The following is a 22,080-nucleotide window of genomic DNA, read 5'->3' on the forward strand; positions in this document are numbered from 1 at the left end:
AGATAGGGGAATTTTGTTGTTGACAAGATGGTATAATTATATACACGGCACAAGGGTATTAAATTATAATTACAAATGCAAATACATGGTTCAATCAATTACAATGGCACATAGAATCAATTCAGTACAAAACATAACAGATGAAGAATTGAAAATAATTAAAAAAACCCACACATGACAGTGTATAGTGAAACTCAAACATGAGTTTTTAAGACTTAAGGTTTCACACCTTGATCAACAAGTTAAGACTTTGTTGACAAGAGAATTTAAAAAAAAAAACAATATGTTGAAAAAAAAGTATAAGTTTAAATGAATAATCTAATGATATAAAGTAGATTTTTCGGAAAAAATAAATTCTCATGATATCATTTTTTAGAAAAAAAAAGTAAAAGTTGACACTTAATTAGCTCTTAATAAATACAATCTTTTCTAAAAATATTTAGAAAACTCAAAATTTTTTATTCAAAAAGAAATATTTAATCCAATTCATTGGTACATCAGTTTTTTTTTAAAAATCATACAATAAATTTGATATATGCAACCTATTTGTTTTCAAATACGATGTCTTTAATAACAATGAATATATGAAATTTAAAAAAAAAAAACCTTAAGAAAGCTTCGAAGCTTCATTTGAGATTTATTAAATACACAATAATAAGAAAAACTAGGGTTTTAGTTTACATCTTCTCTCCGGTGGGCCTATACACAATTCCGTCTCCACCTCCATGTTCCGCTCATCATCCGATTGCCTTGTTGACGTTGATTCTCGTGGTCGCATCCCACACTAATAATTTTAATGTAATCAAATGTTATAAAATGTTGACTATATATAGGAAAAGTAGAGACCAAATAAATACCTCTTCACGCAGATTTGCATTTTCTTCCCCAAGGCGTCTCTCCTGATTATTTAAGGTAATCAATTTTTCATCCAAAATAACATCCATGTTGTTATATTAAAATATATATATAAGCAAAATGATTCACCTCTTCTTTTAGCTTCTTGATTTGCTCCGTGAATACCTGATTCTGTCACATATTAAATAAAATTATTTGATACATTATCCGTAAAAAAAATTAGATTCGAAGCTTATGAAATGGGATGTACCTTTCTTGCCCTAATTCGGCTTAAGCTTCGTTCCAACTGCTTTTCTAACAGTAGCAGATCGTCAATAGAACATGGTTCTAATCCATGTCCCAGGAGTTTTCTGTTATAACATTATAAACATACAGAGGTTTACACGTGAAGTGGAACTGAGTGATATATCTGTATATATATATATTAGTAAAAGTATGGAGCTCAGGTTTTTAACCTTTTAGAATCTTCGAGAGATTCGATCTTCTTCGCCAGGCTGTGAGCGTCTTCCTTTACATCATCCTTCCATGCCCATACCAAATTTCAATTATTAGAGATTACACAGTTTCTAAGTTGCAAACATCTATATTTAATGCATTGAGATGGATATATGAAGAGAGCATTACCTGCATATCTTCCCCTTTGCTGCTGATTCCATGAATATCCTTCTGTCTCTTCTGATACCGTTCTATTGTTTTGTTCGTACTGAAACACACAAATATCAACAATAATGAGTGCATTTGGATCATTTTTATCAGTAATCAAGTAGGATCAAATCCAAATAATAATGTATAATAAAAGATGATACATTTGAATAGTGTGTAACTTTTTTTATATGAAAATCCCAAGGCAGATTCCATCATACACTTATGTCGAAAGAAAACCTACATTTCTTCCTACAATTATCTCAATCACAGTTTTCAACACAAAGATGTTTTCAAACCGACCAAGATTTTCTGTTTCCAACATCCTTGACAAACACACACTAGATTGCCTGATGCACGACTAAAATAAACTATATTAAAAACATACGGATTATGACCCCAACGATTAATCAACTTGTGTAAAAAGAATATATGAAATTTCAGATGTAACAACTACCATATCCAAGCATACCAGGAACATGGATCACTGCGAAATTAAGAAAGAATATGAAATTCAACAGCATAGTTTGGGGTTTAGAGCAGATGATAGGTTTTATTGAAGTAAAGGAACCTTATGAGTTATGGCAACGAAGAGTGTTACATTTAAAAATAGAAATAAGATAAAATAATCATGCAAAACAACTCAAAAACTAAGACACAAAGATAATAACAAATTTATTTCAATCTTAGATTATGTTATTATGTTCTTGCAAGATTGATCGTCAGCTAAATTGATGATGACAAAAGAAATTGCAAAGAGTTGATGAGGGAAAAATTGGAGTTTTCCATTGAGAAAGTTTTGAATGCAAGCTCTTATGAATTATGTCAACGAAGAGCTGAATCGGGAATATTGTAATTTTGGAGACTATATGAATGGTGATCTAGTATTGCGAGTACAAACCTCACCACTTTCAACATGTAATTATGAGCGGATGATTATCTGGTAATAAAGAAAGAGATTAGTTGCTTTGGTGGGTGAGTAAGAGTTGACATTATTTCAGTAGGAAATAAATAAATTTTGGAACTATACGAAAAAGAGTAAAAAAGAAACATATAGGCCAAGATCGAAAATGAGGTCGTTAAACAAACGTTCACAAAGTGATTGCTTTGTTTTTTCCTAAACTAATGGCGATCTCTCGAAACTAATGGTGATCAGCAATTGGGAGAGAGTAATAGTCACAATTTTATATAAGTGTTAACGGCCCAGAATTTAGGCTTGCCTTTCAGGTATGAAAGAAATCTAGTCATTCAAAGGGGGTAGGCTGACCCTAATAAAACCAGTCCTATCCAACTTGCCAACTAAGTTTATGTCTTTGTTTGGACGGTCAAATTTAGTGGCTACAAGACTGGAAAGATTGCAGAGGGAATTGTTGTAGGAGGTTCCACAGATGGTAGGAAACTTAATCTGGTGTGATGTTTGTAATCCTAAGGATAGGGGTGGTGTTGGCATCTCTAGCTCTCTCATGAAAAACAAAGCTCTTATAAATAAGTGGTTTTGGAGGTGTGTTATTGATGCTAAAGACGTAAATCATGCGGCAAACACCTCTCGACTCAACACACTGTTTTCTAGAATCCAGAGTTGTGGAGCTCCCTTTCGACTTGGAGAAGAGACATGTCATGGCTCTAAAGATCGTATTTATATGGAAAGGGACAACCACCGATGAATATACAACAAGGTATTCCCTAACAACGATTGCTAACTCACTTGCTCTCAAAGCTGTCATGCCCGAATTTTGTCTCATTTTTTTCTACTTCTTTCCTAACAACTATTTGCTTTTAAGCTCAATTTTGGAGTGATTAATATTATTTTTTTAAATTTAAAATGAGGCACATAAATTTTGGAGTGATTTATTGAATTTTTTTTTTTAAATATGATGCTAATGCTAAAACTCATCAAATTCAAAGTTTTTTTACCATCCTTAGAATGATGTGCAATAAAACCTCTTTGTATCGGTAATTATCACAAAGAGAACGCGTATCATCTCATGCCTTGGATAAATAACAATTATCCATTCTTACTTTGTCAAAAGCATCCAGCATGCCATTCGTTTTCTTGCAAACCTAAATAACACAAACCACACCAATGTCATGAATTCTCCTATCCCAATGTTCCACATGGTCCACGGTTGTATACCACAATCAACAGCTCAAAAAATTGGTAATATCAAGTTAGATACAATCACCAAACACCCCTTGTCATTTACCTGCATTAGACTTGTCATTTCTCAAAACCCCCAACGCAATCCCCTTGATACATAGTTCCCTTGATTTCTGATCGTACTTTAATAAGAAGTTAAGTGCAAACTTGCTGCAAAATAACCTCAGAAAGGATACAAACACCACCCGCAAATCACAATAGAAAAGCCATAAAGCAACTACAAACAACCTTTCTTGTCATCTAGCAATCTGCATGAAAACCAAAAGAAAATAAATGTATCCTTAATTAAAACTCAGTCTCTACCTTGTGTCCAAAAACCAGTCTCTCGGTCCTCAATTATTTTGGTCAAGTCTTTTATAATTAAACCCTCATTGTCACCTGCATTCCTTCAAAATTAGTAAGGGAACCATTGATAATACGATCATTAGGCGACTTCTTCTTCACCGAGATTTCTAGCATTGAGATTTTGTTTTTTTTTTTCAACCGATAACTTCAGTTTTTCTTCAATCTCTAATATTGATCTCACTTTCTTCTTTACACAATCAACATTAACAATCGACATACTAAGATTTTGCATTGTCTCTCCTTATGCTTCCTTAGACTCGTGTATCCTATCACTACTCCAAGGATTCCCAACAATCGATTAATCTGGACCTATGTTATGGATAGCCTTATTCTCTAGGAATTACAAATATTTCGATGCTCCTCCAACCTTCAACTTTCAGACTCATAATTCAACTTAACCTCCTTATCTTTCGCATAAATCTTCTACAATTGCCGCCTTATCTTTCTTCTTACAAGGGTTCTTGTGAATGCAATATTCCTCAAACTCCTCTGCAATTGGCCATTCTGAGTCCGACGGCCCACATCACCACGACCCAAATCCTCCAAGTCTCTATGTGAGCCTATAACCTCTCCCAAATCGGTCCCATCTAAAATACAGAACTCAAACCATTCAACACATTTAACTTGTCCAAAATCAAATCTCTTTTGAAGCCGACAAACCACCCAACAGCTCCTTCAAACTTAAACTTGAGCCATCAACCAACCTATTTTCCTTAACATTTTCAACTTTGCCACCTTCCCATAGTAATTCATTAAGTTCGTTTTTATGAAAACACCCACTCAGTCGTCCCTATGCTCAAGCGGCTATTCATCATCTGACTCCATGGATGAGTCTTTGTTAGGTACACACTTTCATTTCCAGAGCAATGGTTATTTTGAATAGTCACATTTTGTTGCCTTACATCACTTGATAATGCCAAACCCACCTTAGAGACCCTGAATAGGAAGCAGTCCTCACCAAAATGCATGATGATCGTCTCCTCTTATCTCTTCAATTGGGTAGAGCTTATCAATAATCTTGCTTCACTATAATCACTGAAGTTTATCGAGTTGACGGCTAAAGCAACCAACTCACCCCACAGCTCCGCAATACGTTTGAAAGAACTGGAATTCCACATATGAATTGGAACCCCAAACACATTAATCCATTTTAATCTACATTTTGCATAACAACATTTTGACCATGGCTGGATTTCAATAAATCTTTCATTTAACCAAGGCCATCCTTGTTGCTTTATCTCCTCCTTCATGTTGTTCTCCAAGAATTCAATCAAAAAATGATTCCCTGCAAATTTTTTAACTTCAATGTCCAAAAGAACATTCATATAAAGATGTCCTTAAGTCAAGAGATTTCAATGTAACTTTCGACTCTACCAACCACACATTTTCAAGCTTCTTCAATTGATCTACCTCAACAAACCTTCTACCTTTCTCGACTCCGAAAACTCAGAATTTGAATCTTCTTCTTCTTTTTTTTTTTTTTGGGTACAATCTGAGTTAACTCCATTTCCCTTGATCACCTCAGTTTTATTTGTACTAACACCTTCTTAGCGTCCAACACTTATTTTCCTTCTCTCTTAGTTCTTTTTTTTTGCTCCAAAAATTCCTTCTACAGTTGAACTTTGTCAAAAACACACTAATGTAACTACCAAACAACCTATAACCATTCAGTCTCATCGCAGCGCTATGAGCATCAACCATTGTCATAAGTCTGCCAAATCCAAATCTCTTTCCTTCGCTGCTTGAAGGCCCTTCCAATACATCTTTTTAGGAAGATTGAGGGAAAAAGAAGAGTAACATGGCCACTCATGGTTAGGGTTTTAAATCTTAGACTAAATAGGTCAATATTAATTTTAGTAGTGCCAACCAAGTTAATTTGCAACATGCATTAAGCAGCACAATAAATTTATTCTTAATGACTAAATCCAACTTATTAGCATAATAATATAGATAGGTGGGGCTTATTAGCATAGTAATATAGATAGGTGGGAAGGCAGATTAACTTAGATATTATAAGGTTCTAATTAATTCCATCAAATCTTAGATTAATAATTACATAGACTAAATAAATGAATAAAAGATAATTAATTAATTAATTAATTAATTAGATAAAGTGATAGAGTTTCAAGTTCATAATTTGATTGAGAAACTTAAAGTTTTCATTGCCTTAGTTTAGTAAAATCATTATAATTTGTATAATTTAATTTTAATTGTAATTAGAATTTTATTTATTGATATGCATCATATAAAAGCGAATTATTGGTATTTAGCATCTTAAAATTTGATCTACATAGGAATGATATCATCTTATCAATTTATTACTTGATCGATGCGTGCACTCGTGTTACAAGTTTCAATCATCAAGTTTTGTCCTTTTTATGGTGTGGTGTTAATTTAGTTTGCTTGCAGTTTTTTCTCTTCTCCGATTGACAGTGAATTCCTTGATTGTGTTTATTGTGTATTGGTTTGTACGTTGGTGTTTGTTGATAGCGAAGGTTGCAAGTTTGATATATACCGTCTATATAGGGTGTAAGTTTCTCCATAGGTCATATTCTCTGTGAGTGTTTTTTTTTTGGCCATTTTAGTTTGGGCTTTTCTTGTTAGATAAAAATGTTACTAGAATTCATGAATATTTTGATGGATGAGTGGATATTTGTTAACATGCCTGGATTCTCGATGTTTGCATGTGATAACGTTAATTGGAGTAACACTTTCGGCGCTATTTATTGGTGTCTGTGGAAGAATCGAAATTACTCTCTATTTAATAACTCCCACATGAATGTTGAAGGTATCTTAGAACAAGCTTGACGATTTTCTGGGAGGGAGTTACAGGTACATCAACATATGAGAGGTATTGACAAAGGTTTCGTCCAACATGGCAAGGAAATATGTTGGCAGTTACTAGAGATTGGCTAATGTAAGATTAACACAGATGGCGCAAAGATGCTGGAGCTTGGACATGCATCATCTGGTGGTGATGGAACAATGGTTTCGAGACCATAAATTTCTATTGCGTTGACTCGTAATTATTATTTTTAGAATATTTATAGATTCGTTATAGTCGTATTAAAATTTTGTTAAGAAATATTAATGTTTAGTTAGTTAATTAAAGAAAAAGGACTAAATTAAAAAACTTGTTAATTATAGCAATTAGGTGATGAAATGGTGTAATTATTAATTGAGGAAGGACTTAAGTGATAATTAAGCCTTAAATAATATAGTGGGATGACAATTTGATGGATAAGGACAAAATAATGAAATTATAATGGCAAACTTGTAATTTAGTTGAAATTAAAACAAAATTAAGTAAGAAGAAATAGGTTTTCTTCTTCATTTTCTTCTTTTGTCATTTCCGAAACACCATAGAAATAGCTTGGAGAATAGGTTGAGCATAGGAGCTTCCATGTGATTTCAATTCTTACCCGCTTCTTGTAATTTTTATGTTTTTGAAATCATTGCAACTAGGTCCAGCTAGCCCGTACCTTCGTTTTCGATTCTGTTAAAAATTTTAGAAGTTTCCATTGATAAATATTAGATGTTTTTTATGAATAACATGGATTTGGAGATCTAATTGTGTTGTGTGATGATTTTGTAAAGTGATTTTTGTTAAATATTAATTTTAGGATTAAATTGTGAAAATGTCAAAATATTAGGGTTTGATAGTGAATTTAAGGTTTAGTAGGGGCTTTATGAGGGCCTAGAATATTTGGATAGATTATTGATTTGATAAAATTAGTTAATTTGATAGATTAATTAATTATGGGATTAAATTGTAAAAATTGTAAAAGTTTGGGGTAATTGCATAGATTTGAAAAATAAAAAAGGTATTAATTGTAAAATGAATTGGAAATGAAATATATGCTAATAAATGAATAATTTTATATTTTAGATCAAGATCCCGTAGATACTCGTGAAAAAAGAAAAATAGCGGAATAGTCCCTAAACTTTTGCAATCACTACAATTCAGTCTAGGTAAGTTCGTACGGTTAAAATTTAACATTTTTATTAATTGATGATTGGTATTATGCATCTATTCTATTGTTGGAAATGAATTATTGTTTGAATTGGATATTCAATTTGAATTGAACGTGAAATTTGAGTACATTCGTGATTTGGTGTATGATGGGGGTTTGGAGTGGAGATGGTATTGGAGGGAGATATCGGCATTTTACCCAAGTAAATCGAGGTTCAGCATTTATTGCAAACTCTCATGTTATACTTTCTGTTTGGCGTGATTCGGGTGGATCAGCTCTTACGAGCTTCAGTTCAGCTTCTTATGAGCTTCTATTCAGCTCTCACGAGCTTCTGTTCTTCTCTTATGAGCTTCTATTCAACTTTCGAGCTTCTGTTAGCGTATTCGAGATGATCAGCTCTTATGAGCTTCTGTTGATGATGTGTTCTTACTCGTAAGTCGTTCTTCGAATGGAAAAATCTTGGTAAAGTGATTTATTTAACAAAATTGAAAGATATGTGATGAGCTATAAAAGTAACATATTTTTAATCTCATTCTTGATGTGTTTTTGAATGATTTATTATGTAAATTAGTGAATTTGACACTCCTAATCCTCTAAATTCATGTTTCTATATTTAGGTGAGTATAGGGAGCGAAAGGAGCGAAAAACGAGCCAAAATCGGACAAATAGAGTTGTTTCAAGGATCCACGTGGCCTAGACATTTCCACACAGGCTGGCCACACGCCCATGTGCCAGCCCATGTCGATATTGCACCCTGCTTCCCAAATACGCAGAAAAACTCAATTTTTAGGCTTTTTGAGCATTCTAAAGTCTATAAATACCAATTAGAAGAAGACCTAAGGGGGCACTCAGAGAAGATTGAAGAAAGCACTTGAAGAACGCCATCAGAATCAACTTGGAGGCGAATTTGCCTCAAGATCGAATATCTCTATTTAATTTCTTTCGAAGTTTTATTGAGTTTCTTTATGTATTGTGGTTATTCTGACTTTGAGATGTTTTCATTCAGGATTATAAACTAAATTCCCTAGATACCTAGTGAAGATGAAATCTATGATGAATTTTATTATTTGATTTCTAATTTACGCGATAAATACTTGATTCTTGTTCTCAATTATGTATGCTTATTTCTTGTTTTAATATTTCTGATATATTAATTCAAGTTTAATGTGCTTATTTAAGTGGAGCAAAAGTCCATGTTTAAAAGTAGATCTAGCATAATAGAGTGGAGTTGCATGCAATCCCAGAAATAGGATGACATAAATCTACTGGATTAGAGTCAAATCTAATAGGGGAATTCATAGATCGAGTTAATGCGATAATAGGGGTTTTAATTAGAAAGAGATTTCAATTAATCAACCTAGAGTCAATTGTTCTTACTCTCGAAAGAGATATTAACATAATTTAGGGATTTTTATGGATCAAGACACAAGTGAATAAATCTTTTAATTCAAATTCATAATAATAGGTGAAGTGTAGGTGGATTCTTTCCTGGGTATTGTCTATCTCATTGGTTATCTTCGATTATTTTCCTATGTCATTCTCTGTTGCGTTCTTAGTTAGATTATTTAGTAATTTTAAATTAAAAACAATTACTCCAATTTGTCGGCTAAATAATAGAAAAACGGTAATTACTAGTACTTTTAGTCCTCGTGGATACGATATTCCCTACTCACCATAACTATACTATTGTTCGATAGGTGCACTTACCTTAGTCGTATTTATAGTTAGTTTAGTGACCATTAAGTTTTTGGCACCGTTGCTAGGGACTAAAATATTAGGAACACTTGAAATTTATTAATTTAGTCATTTTTTATTGTTGTTTAGTTTAATTTTTGTTTTCTAATTTTTTTTATTTGCTTCTGGCAGGTTCCTTTAGTTTATGACTAGAAGAAACCCGTCGGGACCATTATTATTTAACAGTGAGATTGAAAGCACAGCTCGTAGAAATTGTAGAGAAGCAAGACAGAATCGACAGAGTATAGTAGATGAGCAAGAGGACATTATTGTGAGATTAGGTGATAATCAGAATAATCAACTACCTCCTACAGTTGCTGCAAATCCAGATCATGTTCATCGCACTATGTACGATTATGCCAAGCCTACTCTAACTTGGGCTAAATCGTGAGACCCACCATTGCTGCGAATAATTTCGAACTGAAGCCGAACACTGTTTAGATGGTACAATAATTTTTTCAGTTCAATGGTTTGTAAGACGAAGATCCAAATACTCATTTGGCTAATTTTCTGAAAGTCTGTGATACTTTCAAGATAAATGGCATTTTTTACGACGCCATTCGCCTACGGTTGTTCCTTTCTCGTTGAGGAACAAAGCTAAATAGTGGTTGAATTCTTTACCACAAGGTTCTATCACTACATGGGATCAAATGACCGAGAAATTCCTATTGAAGTACTTCCCACCGGATAAGATAGCCAAGTTGAGGAATGACATCTCTTCTTTCATTCAAATCGAATTAGAAACCTTATATGATGCATGGGAAGGTATATGGATTTATTGAGAAGGTGCCCTCACCATGGGTTACCTTTATGGCTATAGTTTCAAACCTTCTACAACGGTTTGAATCCCTCAACTAGAAAGTTGATCAACGCAACAGCCGGTGGTACATTGAATAATAAAATACCTGAAGCAGCTTATGAGTTTATAGAAGAGATGTCACTGAATAATTATTAGTAGCAAGTCATGAGGACGAAGCCGAATAGAGCAGCCGGTGTTTTCAATCTAGATGCGGTCACCATGTTATCGAATTAGGTAGAACAATTAAATAAGAAAATTGATCATTTTTATGTTTCTACGCAGGTCCATCCGGTGATGCAATGCGATACAAATAGAGGTATAATGAACAATCCAGAATGTTTACCCTTCGCTCCTAGCATAGAGAACGAACAAATCAATCATATGGGTAATAATTCTAGGCCTAAAAATAACCCTTTTAGTAATAATTACTATAATGCAGGTTGGAAGAACCATCCCAATTTCTCTTTGGGTGGTCAAGGAAATTAAATAGCACAACCCCCTCCAGGCTTTCAAAAATAAGGTTACCAACAAAAGAAGAAGCTGAACCTTGAGGAGATGTTGACGAAGTTTATCCCAGTGTCAAAAACCCGCTTTCAAAATATTGAAGTGGCACTTAAAAATCAGCAAGCATCAATTCAAGGGCTCGAGAACCAAATAGGTCAGCTTACTAAGCTAATCTCAGAAAGACCATAAGGTAGCTTGCCTAGCAATATCGAAACTAACCCAAGAGAGCAGCTTCATGCAATTACTATTCGAGATGAAGAAGGGTTAGTTGAATCTAAATCAGAACCGAGGCAAGAAAGTGTGGAAGGTAACAGTAAGGTTGAGGTAAGCCAAAATGAGCAAAAATCGGTTGGTAAAGAATATAAACCTCGAGTGTCATATCCTAATGAGATGAAGAAAGACCACACGAACGAATAATTTGGTAAATTTCTTAAACTTCTGAGAAAATTACATATTAACTTGCCGTTTATTGAAGCTCTTTCGCAGATGCCCAATTTCGTTAAATTTTTAAAGGAGCTTTTGGGAAACAAATGGAAGTTAGATGATTCGTCGCATGTGGAGTTAAATGCAGCTTGCTTACCCATATTGCAAAATAAACTACCCAACAAATTGAAAGATCCAAAGAGTTTTACTATTCCTTGTTTAATTGGTAGTTTGAATATTAATAATGCTTTGGCTGATTTGGGGCCAAGTATTAATGTCATGCCCTATAAAATGCTTAAACCATTAGGTCTTTTAAAACCCAAACAAACTAGGTTGAGTATTCCATTAGCATATAGATCAATTAGATTTCTTAAGGGTATTATTGAAAATGTTCTTGTAAAAATTGATAAATTCATATTCCCAGTTGATTTTGTTATTTTAGACATGGATAAGGATAGTGACGTACCTTTAATTTTAAGACGATGTTTTTTAGCAACTGCTAGAACTATTATTAATGTTGGCAGGGGTGAATTAGTACTTCATGTAGGTGACGAAGCGATTGCTCTCCAAGCTCGTGATTCTGTTAATATATCTAATGATTGAGATGATTTTACAAGTTCTGTTAATATGAGTAACCATGTGGCTCAACCTTCTTTGTAGGAAACCCCTCGAAAAAAATGCAATAAAGCCATGTTCTAGTCAATACGACAGAACGACTCATGAAGAACGAATGTTATGAATCGATGAACTAGATGAATGGCGAGCACATGTGAAGGAGAAACCGAAAAAGCACGATGAAGAGCCAAAGTGATGCCATGATGAGCATGTGGATGGAACAAGTCAATTTAATGTTGGTGACAAGGTACTACTAGATAAAACAGATCCACGAATTACCACTTCAGAGCTTGATGCAAACGGATCAAACCCCTTTACGATACTGCATGCCTTCCCATACGGTACAGTCAAGGTAACTCGTTCTGAATTTGGCACATTTAAGGTGAATAGTACTCGACTTAAACCTTATTTTGATCATAGAATTGATAACGAGAAAGAGGAGCTTCGGCTCTACGAACCACTGTGACCGCATGTACATAAGGTAAGTCGAGCTTAGACTTTAAATAAGCGCTTCTCGGGAGGCAACCCAAATGTTTAACTTTTCCTAATGCTTTTAATTTCATTGCTTGCTAATTTAAAATCTTAAAAAAAAGTATATTTTTGACCCACACAGCCTGGACACACAGGCGTGTGGAACACACGACCTGGACACATGGGCGTGTCGTAGGCTGTGTGTGAAATAGGATAATCGACAGTGAGTTACACGGCTTGGCGACACTACCGTGTGAGACACGACTAAGCCACACGGACGTGTGGAAGAAGCAAAGGAAATCACACATGGCCTGGACACACTAACGTGTTTATGGCCGTGTGAAAACTGGGTTAATTTTTAATTGCACACGGGTTGAAAATACTCCACACGACTGTGTCACACGACCATGTGGCCCAAGCCCTAGAATTCCTTTATCAAATTGTATTTTTCTTCTTCCCCAACCAAGCCACCCCTTTTATTTTATTTATTATTATTTGTTATATTTTTTTACTAATTTTTTTTATTTTTATTATTCTTATACTTAGATTTTAAATTTTTTTAACTTTTCAGCTATTTCTATTATTTTTAGTATTTTTTTACTATTATCATTACAATTACCTTTTAGTTTATTAGTATCATTAAGTTTATTATTTTCTCTCTTCGTTTTATTTTATTTTATCTTTTTATTTATCTTTCTTTTTAATTTTGTTTTAGTTGCTTTTTTTTATTTTCTTAAACTTATTTTAATTATTATCTTTTGAAATATATTTTTATGGTTATTTCTAATCGAGTTATAACCCTTAATCTTCTCTATTATTTGTGTTTATTTTTTTATTAGTTTGCTCGAAATCATGTGTTACATTTAGATTTGACTACAATTCCGCTTTTTACTATTTTGGGGATTTCATCCAATATTCAGGGCAGTTTCAGTTTTCTCCCTCTTATGATATTTTGTTTATACTGTGATTATATCTGTTTGACAGTAAACACAATGTACATCTTAAGTGTGGGGAGATTATTTATATAATTATTAGAAAATCCCTGAATTATGTCTTGTCTTTAAGTAATTTTCTCATACTTCTATTAGTATGATTTTTTATCGATTTGTGATTTTTATTGATGTGTTTTGAATTAAATTCATAGATATTTGTGCATTGGTTGTTTTAAAATTTAAGACATGAGAGAATCAAGCATGATAAGTTTATTTTCAGAATTAAAAATTTTAGGTTGTCCCTGAATTGAGGTATTACCTTGAAGTTTTAAATTTACAAGTTTGACATAAAAAACTATAATTTTTTGTGAGATTTTGAGCTTTTAGAGCATACATTTTTATTGCTCATTTTATTATTGGTTATGAGTGTGTCAATTTGATTTGTTATTCTAGAACTTGTTTCGATTATGCATGTCGAGACCATACCTTTGATTTGATATACTGAGATGACAAAGGCACTTAGGTTTTAACCCACTTATCCCATAAAAAGACTACCTTTTTAATTAACCCTTAATGAATCCCGTTGAGCCTAAACACACTGTTTCTTGATTTACCCATTAATGTTAACCCATAACTCATTTTTTTGTTCGTTAAGAATTTTTCCCATTTTATTAACTCCCTTTTTGTCGAGATGTGATTTGGTTAGTTGCCTAACTATACTCGTTTGTTTGATTTACTAAATTATTTCTTATTGTAAAAAAAAATCGAAAAAAAGAAGAAAAAATAAATCGAAAAAGTATATATTTATTTACATTTTGATTATTATTTAGTTCTATGAGCTTGAACAGTTAAATTCATATTTTGAAAAGAAGCTTGTTTTCTTATTCTTGAATAGTTCTTGATTTATGCACTTGTTTTTAATTCAATATTTGTTATTTTTCTAGTTTGGTAATTTATCAATTCGATCTCGATTTTAACCATCTTTTTCGGCCTTTCTCCACACCCTTAACCTAAGCCCCATTACAACATCTTAAAGACCTTTTGATTTGTGTATCATATCATTTTATAGTGGTGGAGATTTAATTTTCATGCAAGCTTATGGTAATGACTTTTCATGTTTAACTATTGAGTGCTTATTCTTAAACCTTAAATACTTTGAGTGATTTGAGTGAATCTTTAGTGAGGATGTCGATTCTTGTTGATTTTGAGTTAAAGGTAATTACTTAGATAAGGAGAAATACCTATGTTTTCATGCTTTAAAAATGTTCGACTTAGATTGTTTGAATCTTTAGTGCTCTTTTAGTTGAATTATCAATGTATGATTATTTGTGAATTATATCAAAACATTATTGATAAGAATTATAAGTTCAAAAAGATTAATTTTAATTGTGAGTTGAGGATTTTACTTGAGGACAAGCAAACGCTTAAGTGTGGGATTATTTGATAAGCTATAAAAGTAACATTTTTAATCCCATTCTTTTGATACGTTTTTGGATGATTTATTATGTAAATTAGTGAATTTGATGCTCTTAATCCTCTAAATTCATGTTTCTATACTTAGGTGAGCATAGGGGAGCAAAAGGAGCGAAAAACGAGCCAAAACCGGATAAATAGAGATGTTTCCAGGATCCACATGGCCTGGGAATTTCCACACAGGCTGGCCACACGCCCATGTGCCAGCCCGTGTCGATATTGCACCCTGGTTCCCAAATACGCGAAAAAACCCAATTTTTAGGCTTTCTGAGCATTCTAAAGTCTATAAATACCAATTAGAAGAAGACCTAAGAGGGCACTCAAAGAAGATCGAAGAAAGCACTCGAAGAACGTCATCAGAATCAACTCGGAAGCTGATCCCCCTCAAGATCGAAGATCTCTATTTAATTTCTTTCGAAGTTTTATTTGAGTTTCTTTATGTCTTGTGGTTATTCTGACTTTGAGATGTTTTCATTCAGGATTATAAACTAAATTCCCTAGATACCTAGTGAAGATGAAACCTATGATAAATTTTATTATTTGATTTTTGATTTACGGGATAAATACTTGATTCTTGTTCTCAATTATGTATGCTTATTTCTTGTTTTAATATTTCTGAAATATTAATTTAAGTTTAATGTGCTTATTTCAGTGGAGTAAAAGTCTCTGTTTAATAGTAGATTTAACTTAATTAAGTGGAGTTGCATGCAATCCTAGAAATAGGACGACATAAATCTACCGGATTAGAGTCAAATCTAATAGGGGAATCCATAGATCGAGTTAATGCGACAATAAGGGTTTTAATTAGAAAGAGATTTCAATTAATCAACCTAGAGTCAGTTGTTCTTACTCTCAAAAGAGATATTAACATAATTTAGTGATTTCTACGAATCAAGACACAAGTGAGTAAATCGTTTAATTCAGATTCATAACAATAGGTGAAGTCTAGGTGGATTCTTTCCTGGGTATTGTCTATCTTATTATCTTCGATTATTTTCCTATTTCATTCTTTGTTGCGTTCTTAGTTAGATTAGTTTAGTAATTTTAGATTAAAAACAATCACTCTAATTTGTGGCTAAATAATAGAAAAACAGTAATTACTAGTACTTTTAGTCCTCGTAGATACGATATTCCCTACTCACCATAACTATACTATTGTTCGATAGGTGTGTTTGCCTTAGTCGTATTTATAGTTAGTTTAGTGACCATAGTCCTCGTGGATACGATATTTCCTACTCACCATAACTATACTATTGTTCGATAGGTGTGCTTGCCTTAATCATATTTATAGTTAGTTTAGTGACCATCAAGTGAATATATGTTATTTATTTTTATATTGATCTGAATACAGATGTATTTATCGATTGAAGTTGTGAATGAGAGTTTACTTAGATGATTTTTTTTATTGTTTGATTTATTATGGTTAGTTCGGTAAGATTTTTGTTTAACTCGTCGAACTTACAAAGCTTCATTAAGCTTACTTGTGTTGTTTAACGTCATTGTAGATTTTCGGAAGGTTGGACAATCGGATCGGCACTCAAGTCATATTATCCAGCTTATCTCAATAGTTTTTGAAATGTTTAATTCGGATTATATGGCATGTATAGGCTCTTGTGCTATTTTGGTTAATGTATGACTTATGTAAATGTGATGAATGATATTTTTTACAAATAACCAATTTGTAAATGGTATGATAATGAAGTATAGTTGTTATGCTAGTATGTGTGGCTTACATATATTTGAATTGTTATGATTGTGGTAACTTTATTAGGTATATTGTTTTGGTATTGCTTGAATGAGTTTATGAATTGAATTAATGTGTATTTTGAGGTAAAGTTGTATATAATTGTGGTACCAATGAGCGTACATTGGTTAGACACATATTAGGTTGGTTTTGATGCATTTTTGACCCGATTAATGTCATTTTGATTTGATATTTTGGTTAGTATTTGAGTTTCTTAAGGTTCAAGCAATTTGAAACGGTAAACTTATGTTTTAAGGTTTATTTTGAGGCCATACGGCCTAGGACACGGGTGTGTGCCTCAACATGAGTCCCCTGTAGGTTCAAAGCATGCAAGTCAGGCTATTACATGGCCTGGCACACGGGCATATGAGATCATTTCTAAGGGTACACGGCCTGGCACACGGGCGTGTGGCTTCGCCGTGTAACCCATGTCAGTGAGTTACACGGGTACGGACACAGGTTGGGACACGACCATGCGTCCCTATTTCAAATGTCCACACGGCCTGAGACATGGGCGTGTGTCTCAGCCATGTGAGTCACACGGCCGTGTGACCTCTGCAGCCCAAATTTTTAAACTTTTTCCTAAAATTTCCTAATGTTTCCGATTTAGTTTCGAACTGTTTCTATAGTATTTTTAGGGCCTCGAGGGCTCGATTAAGGGATATTATGAATTCATTTGAATGAAATTTGGTTATGTTTGTATTAATGTATTATTTGAATGATTTACTATTTTGTTTGTCCGGTAATGCTCTATAACCCTGTTTGAGCGACAGATATGGGTTAGGGGTGTTACAATACGGGTCGATAGAGGATGGAATTTCCCCGAAAGATTGGGATATGCTCAATTGTAGAAGCTGAGCTGTGGGGAGCTTATGATGGTCTACGACAAGCTTGGAGTACCGGTACTAGAAAAGTGATCCTCAAGATGGACATCTTGGATGCTATCCAAATGTTGCAGAACTCTACGTCAGATCTTAAACAATTGATTCAGAACCAATGAGAAGTGAAGATGCAACATGCCAATAAAAAAGGTAATAGGATTGTAGATGCTTTAGCTAAACAGGCCTTTAACTAGGAGTTAAGTTTTTACAAATTCATGCAACCACCTGATCATGTTTTGAAATTGATTCATGATAATTTAGAAGGATTGGCTAGGACTAAATGATTTGATTATAATAGTTTCTATTACCTTATCTAAAAAAAAATTCAGATCATTTATTTTTCAAGTAATCTTACATTATATTGCTAGTATGAGATTTGAAACAATTTTATCTTCCCAAGCATTTCAACTATATTTCTTTATTATAAGTGAGTTTTTTTATTAGTTAAATAATTGTTTATAATATTATATCTTGTCGATTACATTACCTTAGTTTTGAATTAGTTATTTTAAATGAGTGTGATCATTATTAATTATTTATTAGTTGAGAAAATTTAACATTTTGTATATGATTATTGTCTTAAATATTTTTCTATATTTTCATAGTTAACTTTTAATTTCAAAATAGTTTAATATATTTTTATTTTTATTTATGATTAATGGTAATTTAGTAGAATGTAATTTAGATAAGGGTTAGTATTTAATACACTAACAGTGCATTTTTTTATTTTGACATGTGTCTTTTTTTAAAAATAATTATTATTTTAATATTTTACTATATCACACTTATCAATTCCGTGACCCTACTTATGAAGATAATTGCTCTTTAATTAATATTACATTCCGTTAACCAAATAATAAAATTTTATTTAAACTAAATAAGGTAATATATTAGTTCTAAATAATCTTATATTTTAGTAATTATAAGGGAGTAAAATTTTCCCAAATCTCACATATCAAAATAACATAAGGTTGATGATGTGAGATTAACCGATTGTAGTTATCGATTTATCAAATGTGATTACGTGATTAATCCAAACCACATCTGCACGAAAACCGTTGGTTTCCACTTTCATCTAACCATAGTGCTATGAAAGTGTGACAGCACCACCATATTGTTCTGTGATGTTGTAAGGTTGACCAGGTTCAGCCCTTAGCCCCTTTCTGGTTGCAGCACCATTAGCTGCAACACATTCTTAAAAAGGGTCGTTTCAGTTGAACCCAAATATTCCATGAAACAATGTTTCATACTGCAGTAGAGCAGGTGAACGTGATCTAATCCATTCCACTCACTTTCCTATGACTCTTTCATGTTATCATTATGGTTATTTGATTATGGAATTTAAGATTCTCCTTTCAAACGACCCATCTATTAAACACTATACTTATACTGTTTTTACTCATGCTAACCTACATCTACCAATCAACAATAATAGTAGAGCTAGCAATATATGATAAGTTTTTCAAGCTCTTATAATCATGATACCATGTTAAATGGTCTATGTTATATATGCATCATCCCCGTTAAGGTTTCAACTTTCAACAGGATCATAATATCATAATAACATTAGAAGAATCTGTAGGAAACCATGTGGGCATCAGTCTTCAAAAGCATATCCCCTTGAGATTATTAAATGTTTCGTAGCTAGGGATCCATGAATGTAACTTGTAGTTTATAGATGAGTAAGTTTTTGGTTAGCAATTTTTAACCATCAGGTCCTTAAACAAACACGAAAATAAGATAGTGGGAGTACCATGAAAAATGCAAGTTGTTTATACCCAGCACTATAATCCAGTCTATCTATGCTTATTTTTCATTAAAGTTTAAAACAGCTTCAAAGCTTGTTAACGAAAGGTAACTCCTAAACTTTGGTGACTAATAATCTCAGTATGTATTTACCCAAAAACATTAACCCTAATTAAAGACCATGATGAATCTCTCTTTAAAGAGACAGAAACCTGCAAGATCATAAACAATGAAACCCAACAGCACAAAATCACCCGCTAAGATTTGATTCTAAACAAAACCAAACAAGACAGGAAGATATCAGAAACCAGACAACCCGTTGTGATAGACATAAAAAAAGCCTGCGATTATCAATGACTCTTAGTACTTACCTATAGTAATAGCTATAATACATGGTAAGAGAGCGGGGCCTCTTTATAGATAAACATCCAAGTTCAGTTACCGAAAATTATTGGTATCTTCCCAGATTTAATTAACATAAAACGAATGAATCAATGAAGTATGTTTTGGATTGTATTTTGCAGTACCTTTGCAAACGCATAAAGCTTAAAAGTCATGAAAGATGATGAGAAAACGTACCTAGAACTAGAAAACTCATATAACTTCCCTCTGGGAGAGAAGATGATGAGTGCAACTTCAGCATCGCAGAGAACTGATAACTCAAAGGCCTTTTTAAGCAACCCATTTCTTCGTTTTGAGAAGGTTACTTGCCTGCTTGCTGCATTTTCTATTCTCTTCATCTGGGTTCTCCGTCTCACCATTTTCTCACTCTTTTACTTTCTCCTACAAACCGGAAAGGAAAAGTATGAGTTCCTACAAAAGATGAATAAACCCAGAAAAGAAAAAGGAAAAAAAGAAGAAGGTAAAATTATGGTTGAATCCTAGGAAATATACTGATTTTGATGTCGACAAGCAAAGAACTAAAATACCCAGATTAGAAAAGTTTCCAAAAATAGAAAGGAAGTATAATTGAAAAGTATACTCTATATTAGGTTATTACTCAAAGGAAAATCTGCAGAAGTGTAAGCTTAGTTGAAGTGAAGGGGAAAAGGAAAAATAGAAAATTTGTCTTGAAAATGAGGAATCTAATAAAAACCCTAGATTTTGCAGATGAGAAATGACATGACCAATCACTCCCAGTATACTTTTAGTAGTAAATAAATATGAAAAACCAAAATTTAAAAATGAAAAAATATATAGTAATTGACAAAGTCTGTGGAAGTGAAGAACCTAATCTCTTTCTTCTTTTGGTAAAATTGGAGGATAAAAGAACAAGCACCTCCCAAAAAAAGGAAACACGCAGAATAAATGCCAAAACATGTGATTCCACAATGAAAGAACGAAAATGGATGCACCCAAATTGTGTGCCCATGGTCTAAACTCATGACACCTGTTGCTTTTACCGACAACCTCGGCGCCCGGTATCCACCGAAAGAAGCAACAACTAACATGTGAGGTAAAAGTAAAAGACACGGGACATCTCTGTCGGTTGCATGAAAATATTGGACACCCGCACGATTAATAAATAGGTTTTATTTTTTATTTTCTCTCTTTTTCCCTATACCTGTGGGTCCGTACAAGGTAGGGAAAGCACGTCATTCAGATGACCGTACGATAAAAAGGAATATAACCAATGGGAATTCGCCACGTCATTCATTGGAGTGATCATTATCTGACTGGGTTTCACGTGGCTCTCCCTTGTTTTTGTTTATTTATTTTTCACATGTGCGATGTGTCAAGTGGTGGCGCACTAACAGATCCCTCGCTTTTTTCAAACAAGAAAAATAAAATAAAATTTTCTATATTACTGTCTACGCTGGGGACCACATTAGGGACCTGAGCCCTTCAACTTTTGAGGTTATGACATGAACTAGTCTTAGATTATGGTCTACATTAGAGATACATAGATAGTATTTTACGATCAAGAATCTAGACCCTAAGTTTTTGATCTAGTTTCCTTTTAAAGCAATTAAAATTAATGAGGTATTATTTTCCCTTCTTTTTCTTTTTCTTTTTTTACTTTAAAACTTGGAAATCAAATTAGTCCACCATTTGTTGGGAACTGTGGGTATTAAATGAGCTGCAAAATGCTGATCAAGCCAAGTCCTAAAAACATGGACAATGGCAGGTCCAGCCTCTGTCACTGTTTTCTTTTTAGCTCATCCTGTTGAATAATTAAATCAAACACAGCATGTTTCTGGGACATCCCTCCCATGTGGGAAATTGGCATCCTCTGGTTAAGATTTTCAGTTGCTGTTCCCGGAATGAACAGTGAAAATGACCATCCAACGCCCTCTCTAGGCCCTATTGGTTGTGGTCCATCAGCTTCACTACACGTGTCAAGGCAGCCCATTTTGATTGACCCATTCGGTAAATTACGGTTTATGGTCCACCCAATTTTTTTTGGGGTAAATTATAAAAATAGTCACTAGTTTTGATTATTGAACTTTAATTTGTTACGTTTTGGTCAATATTATTAATTTGTAACATTTTAGTCACTATGCAGTAAATCTGATCATGAATTGGGATACCCGACCCGGCCTGACAGCCAATTCGAAAAATGAGAGGGTTTGGACAAAAATATAAGCTTAAAAAATAGGCTTGGATAAAAAATGAGACCCATTTTCTAAACAATCTAGGCCTCAGGTGAGTTTTTTTTTTTTGCTCAAGCCTGACCAAAATTTGTAAAAAAAAATTTGTTTCCATTGTTTTGGTGTTGTTTTGCAACTGTTTTATTATCATTTCGCTATTATATTGCTACTATTTTATTGTTATTGTTTGGAT

The 22,080-nt window shown here is 33.3% G+C and overlaps 1 protein-coding gene and 1 non-coding gene across 5 annotated transcripts; both read right to left on the reverse strand.

Annotated features, from left to right (window-relative positions):
- Nucleotides 1–438: 438 nt before the first annotated feature.
- LOC107946987 (agamous-like MADS-box protein AGL19) lies at nucleotides 439–20,626 on the reverse strand. Of its 4 annotated transcripts, none has more exons than XM_016881504.2 (8): nucleotides 20,297–20,596; nucleotides 19,876–20,079; nucleotides 1,480–1,558; nucleotides 1,311–1,375; nucleotides 1,106–1,205; nucleotides 985–1,026; nucleotides 858–899; nucleotides 439–784 (listed from the first exon to the last, which is right to left on the reverse strand). In XM_016881504.2, the coding sequence occupies exons 2-8, from the start codon at nucleotides 20,055–20,057 to the stop codon at nucleotides 665–667; spliced, it is 630 nt and encodes a 209-aa protein (XP_016736993.2). In that variant the 5' UTR covers nucleotides 20,058–20,079; nucleotides 20,297–20,596; the 3' UTR covers nucleotides 439–664.
- On the reverse strand, nucleotides 10,407–10,512 carry LOC121224746 (small nucleolar RNA R71). The gene has a single exon (XR_005922491.1). It is a non-coding gene; the product is annotated as a small nucleolar RNA R71 (small nucleolar RNA).
- Nucleotides 20,627–22,080: the final 1,454 nt, after the last annotated feature.

Source organism: Gossypium hirsutum, chromosome D12, assembly GCF_007990345.1.
Source record: "Gossypium hirsutum isolate 1008001.06 chromosome D12, Gossypium_hirsutum_v2.1, whole genome shotgun sequence".
Lineage (NCBI taxonomy): Eukaryota > Viridiplantae > Streptophyta > Magnoliopsida > Malvales > Malvaceae > Gossypium > Gossypium hirsutum.

Coding starts and splice junctions, on each gene's coding strand:
- LOC107946987 (XM_016881504.2), bottom strand. CDS start 20,057: ATGGTGAGACGGAGAACCCAGATGAAGAGAATAGAAAATGCAGCAAGC. Junction 1,559..19,875: donor TATGAGTTTTCTAGTTCTAG/GTACGTTTTCTC, acceptor TGTGTGTTTCAG/TACGAACAAAACAATAGAAC. Junction 1,206..1,310: donor TCTCTCGAAGATTCTAAAAG/GTTAAAAACCTG, acceptor ATGTTATAACAG/AAAACTCCTGGGACATGGAT.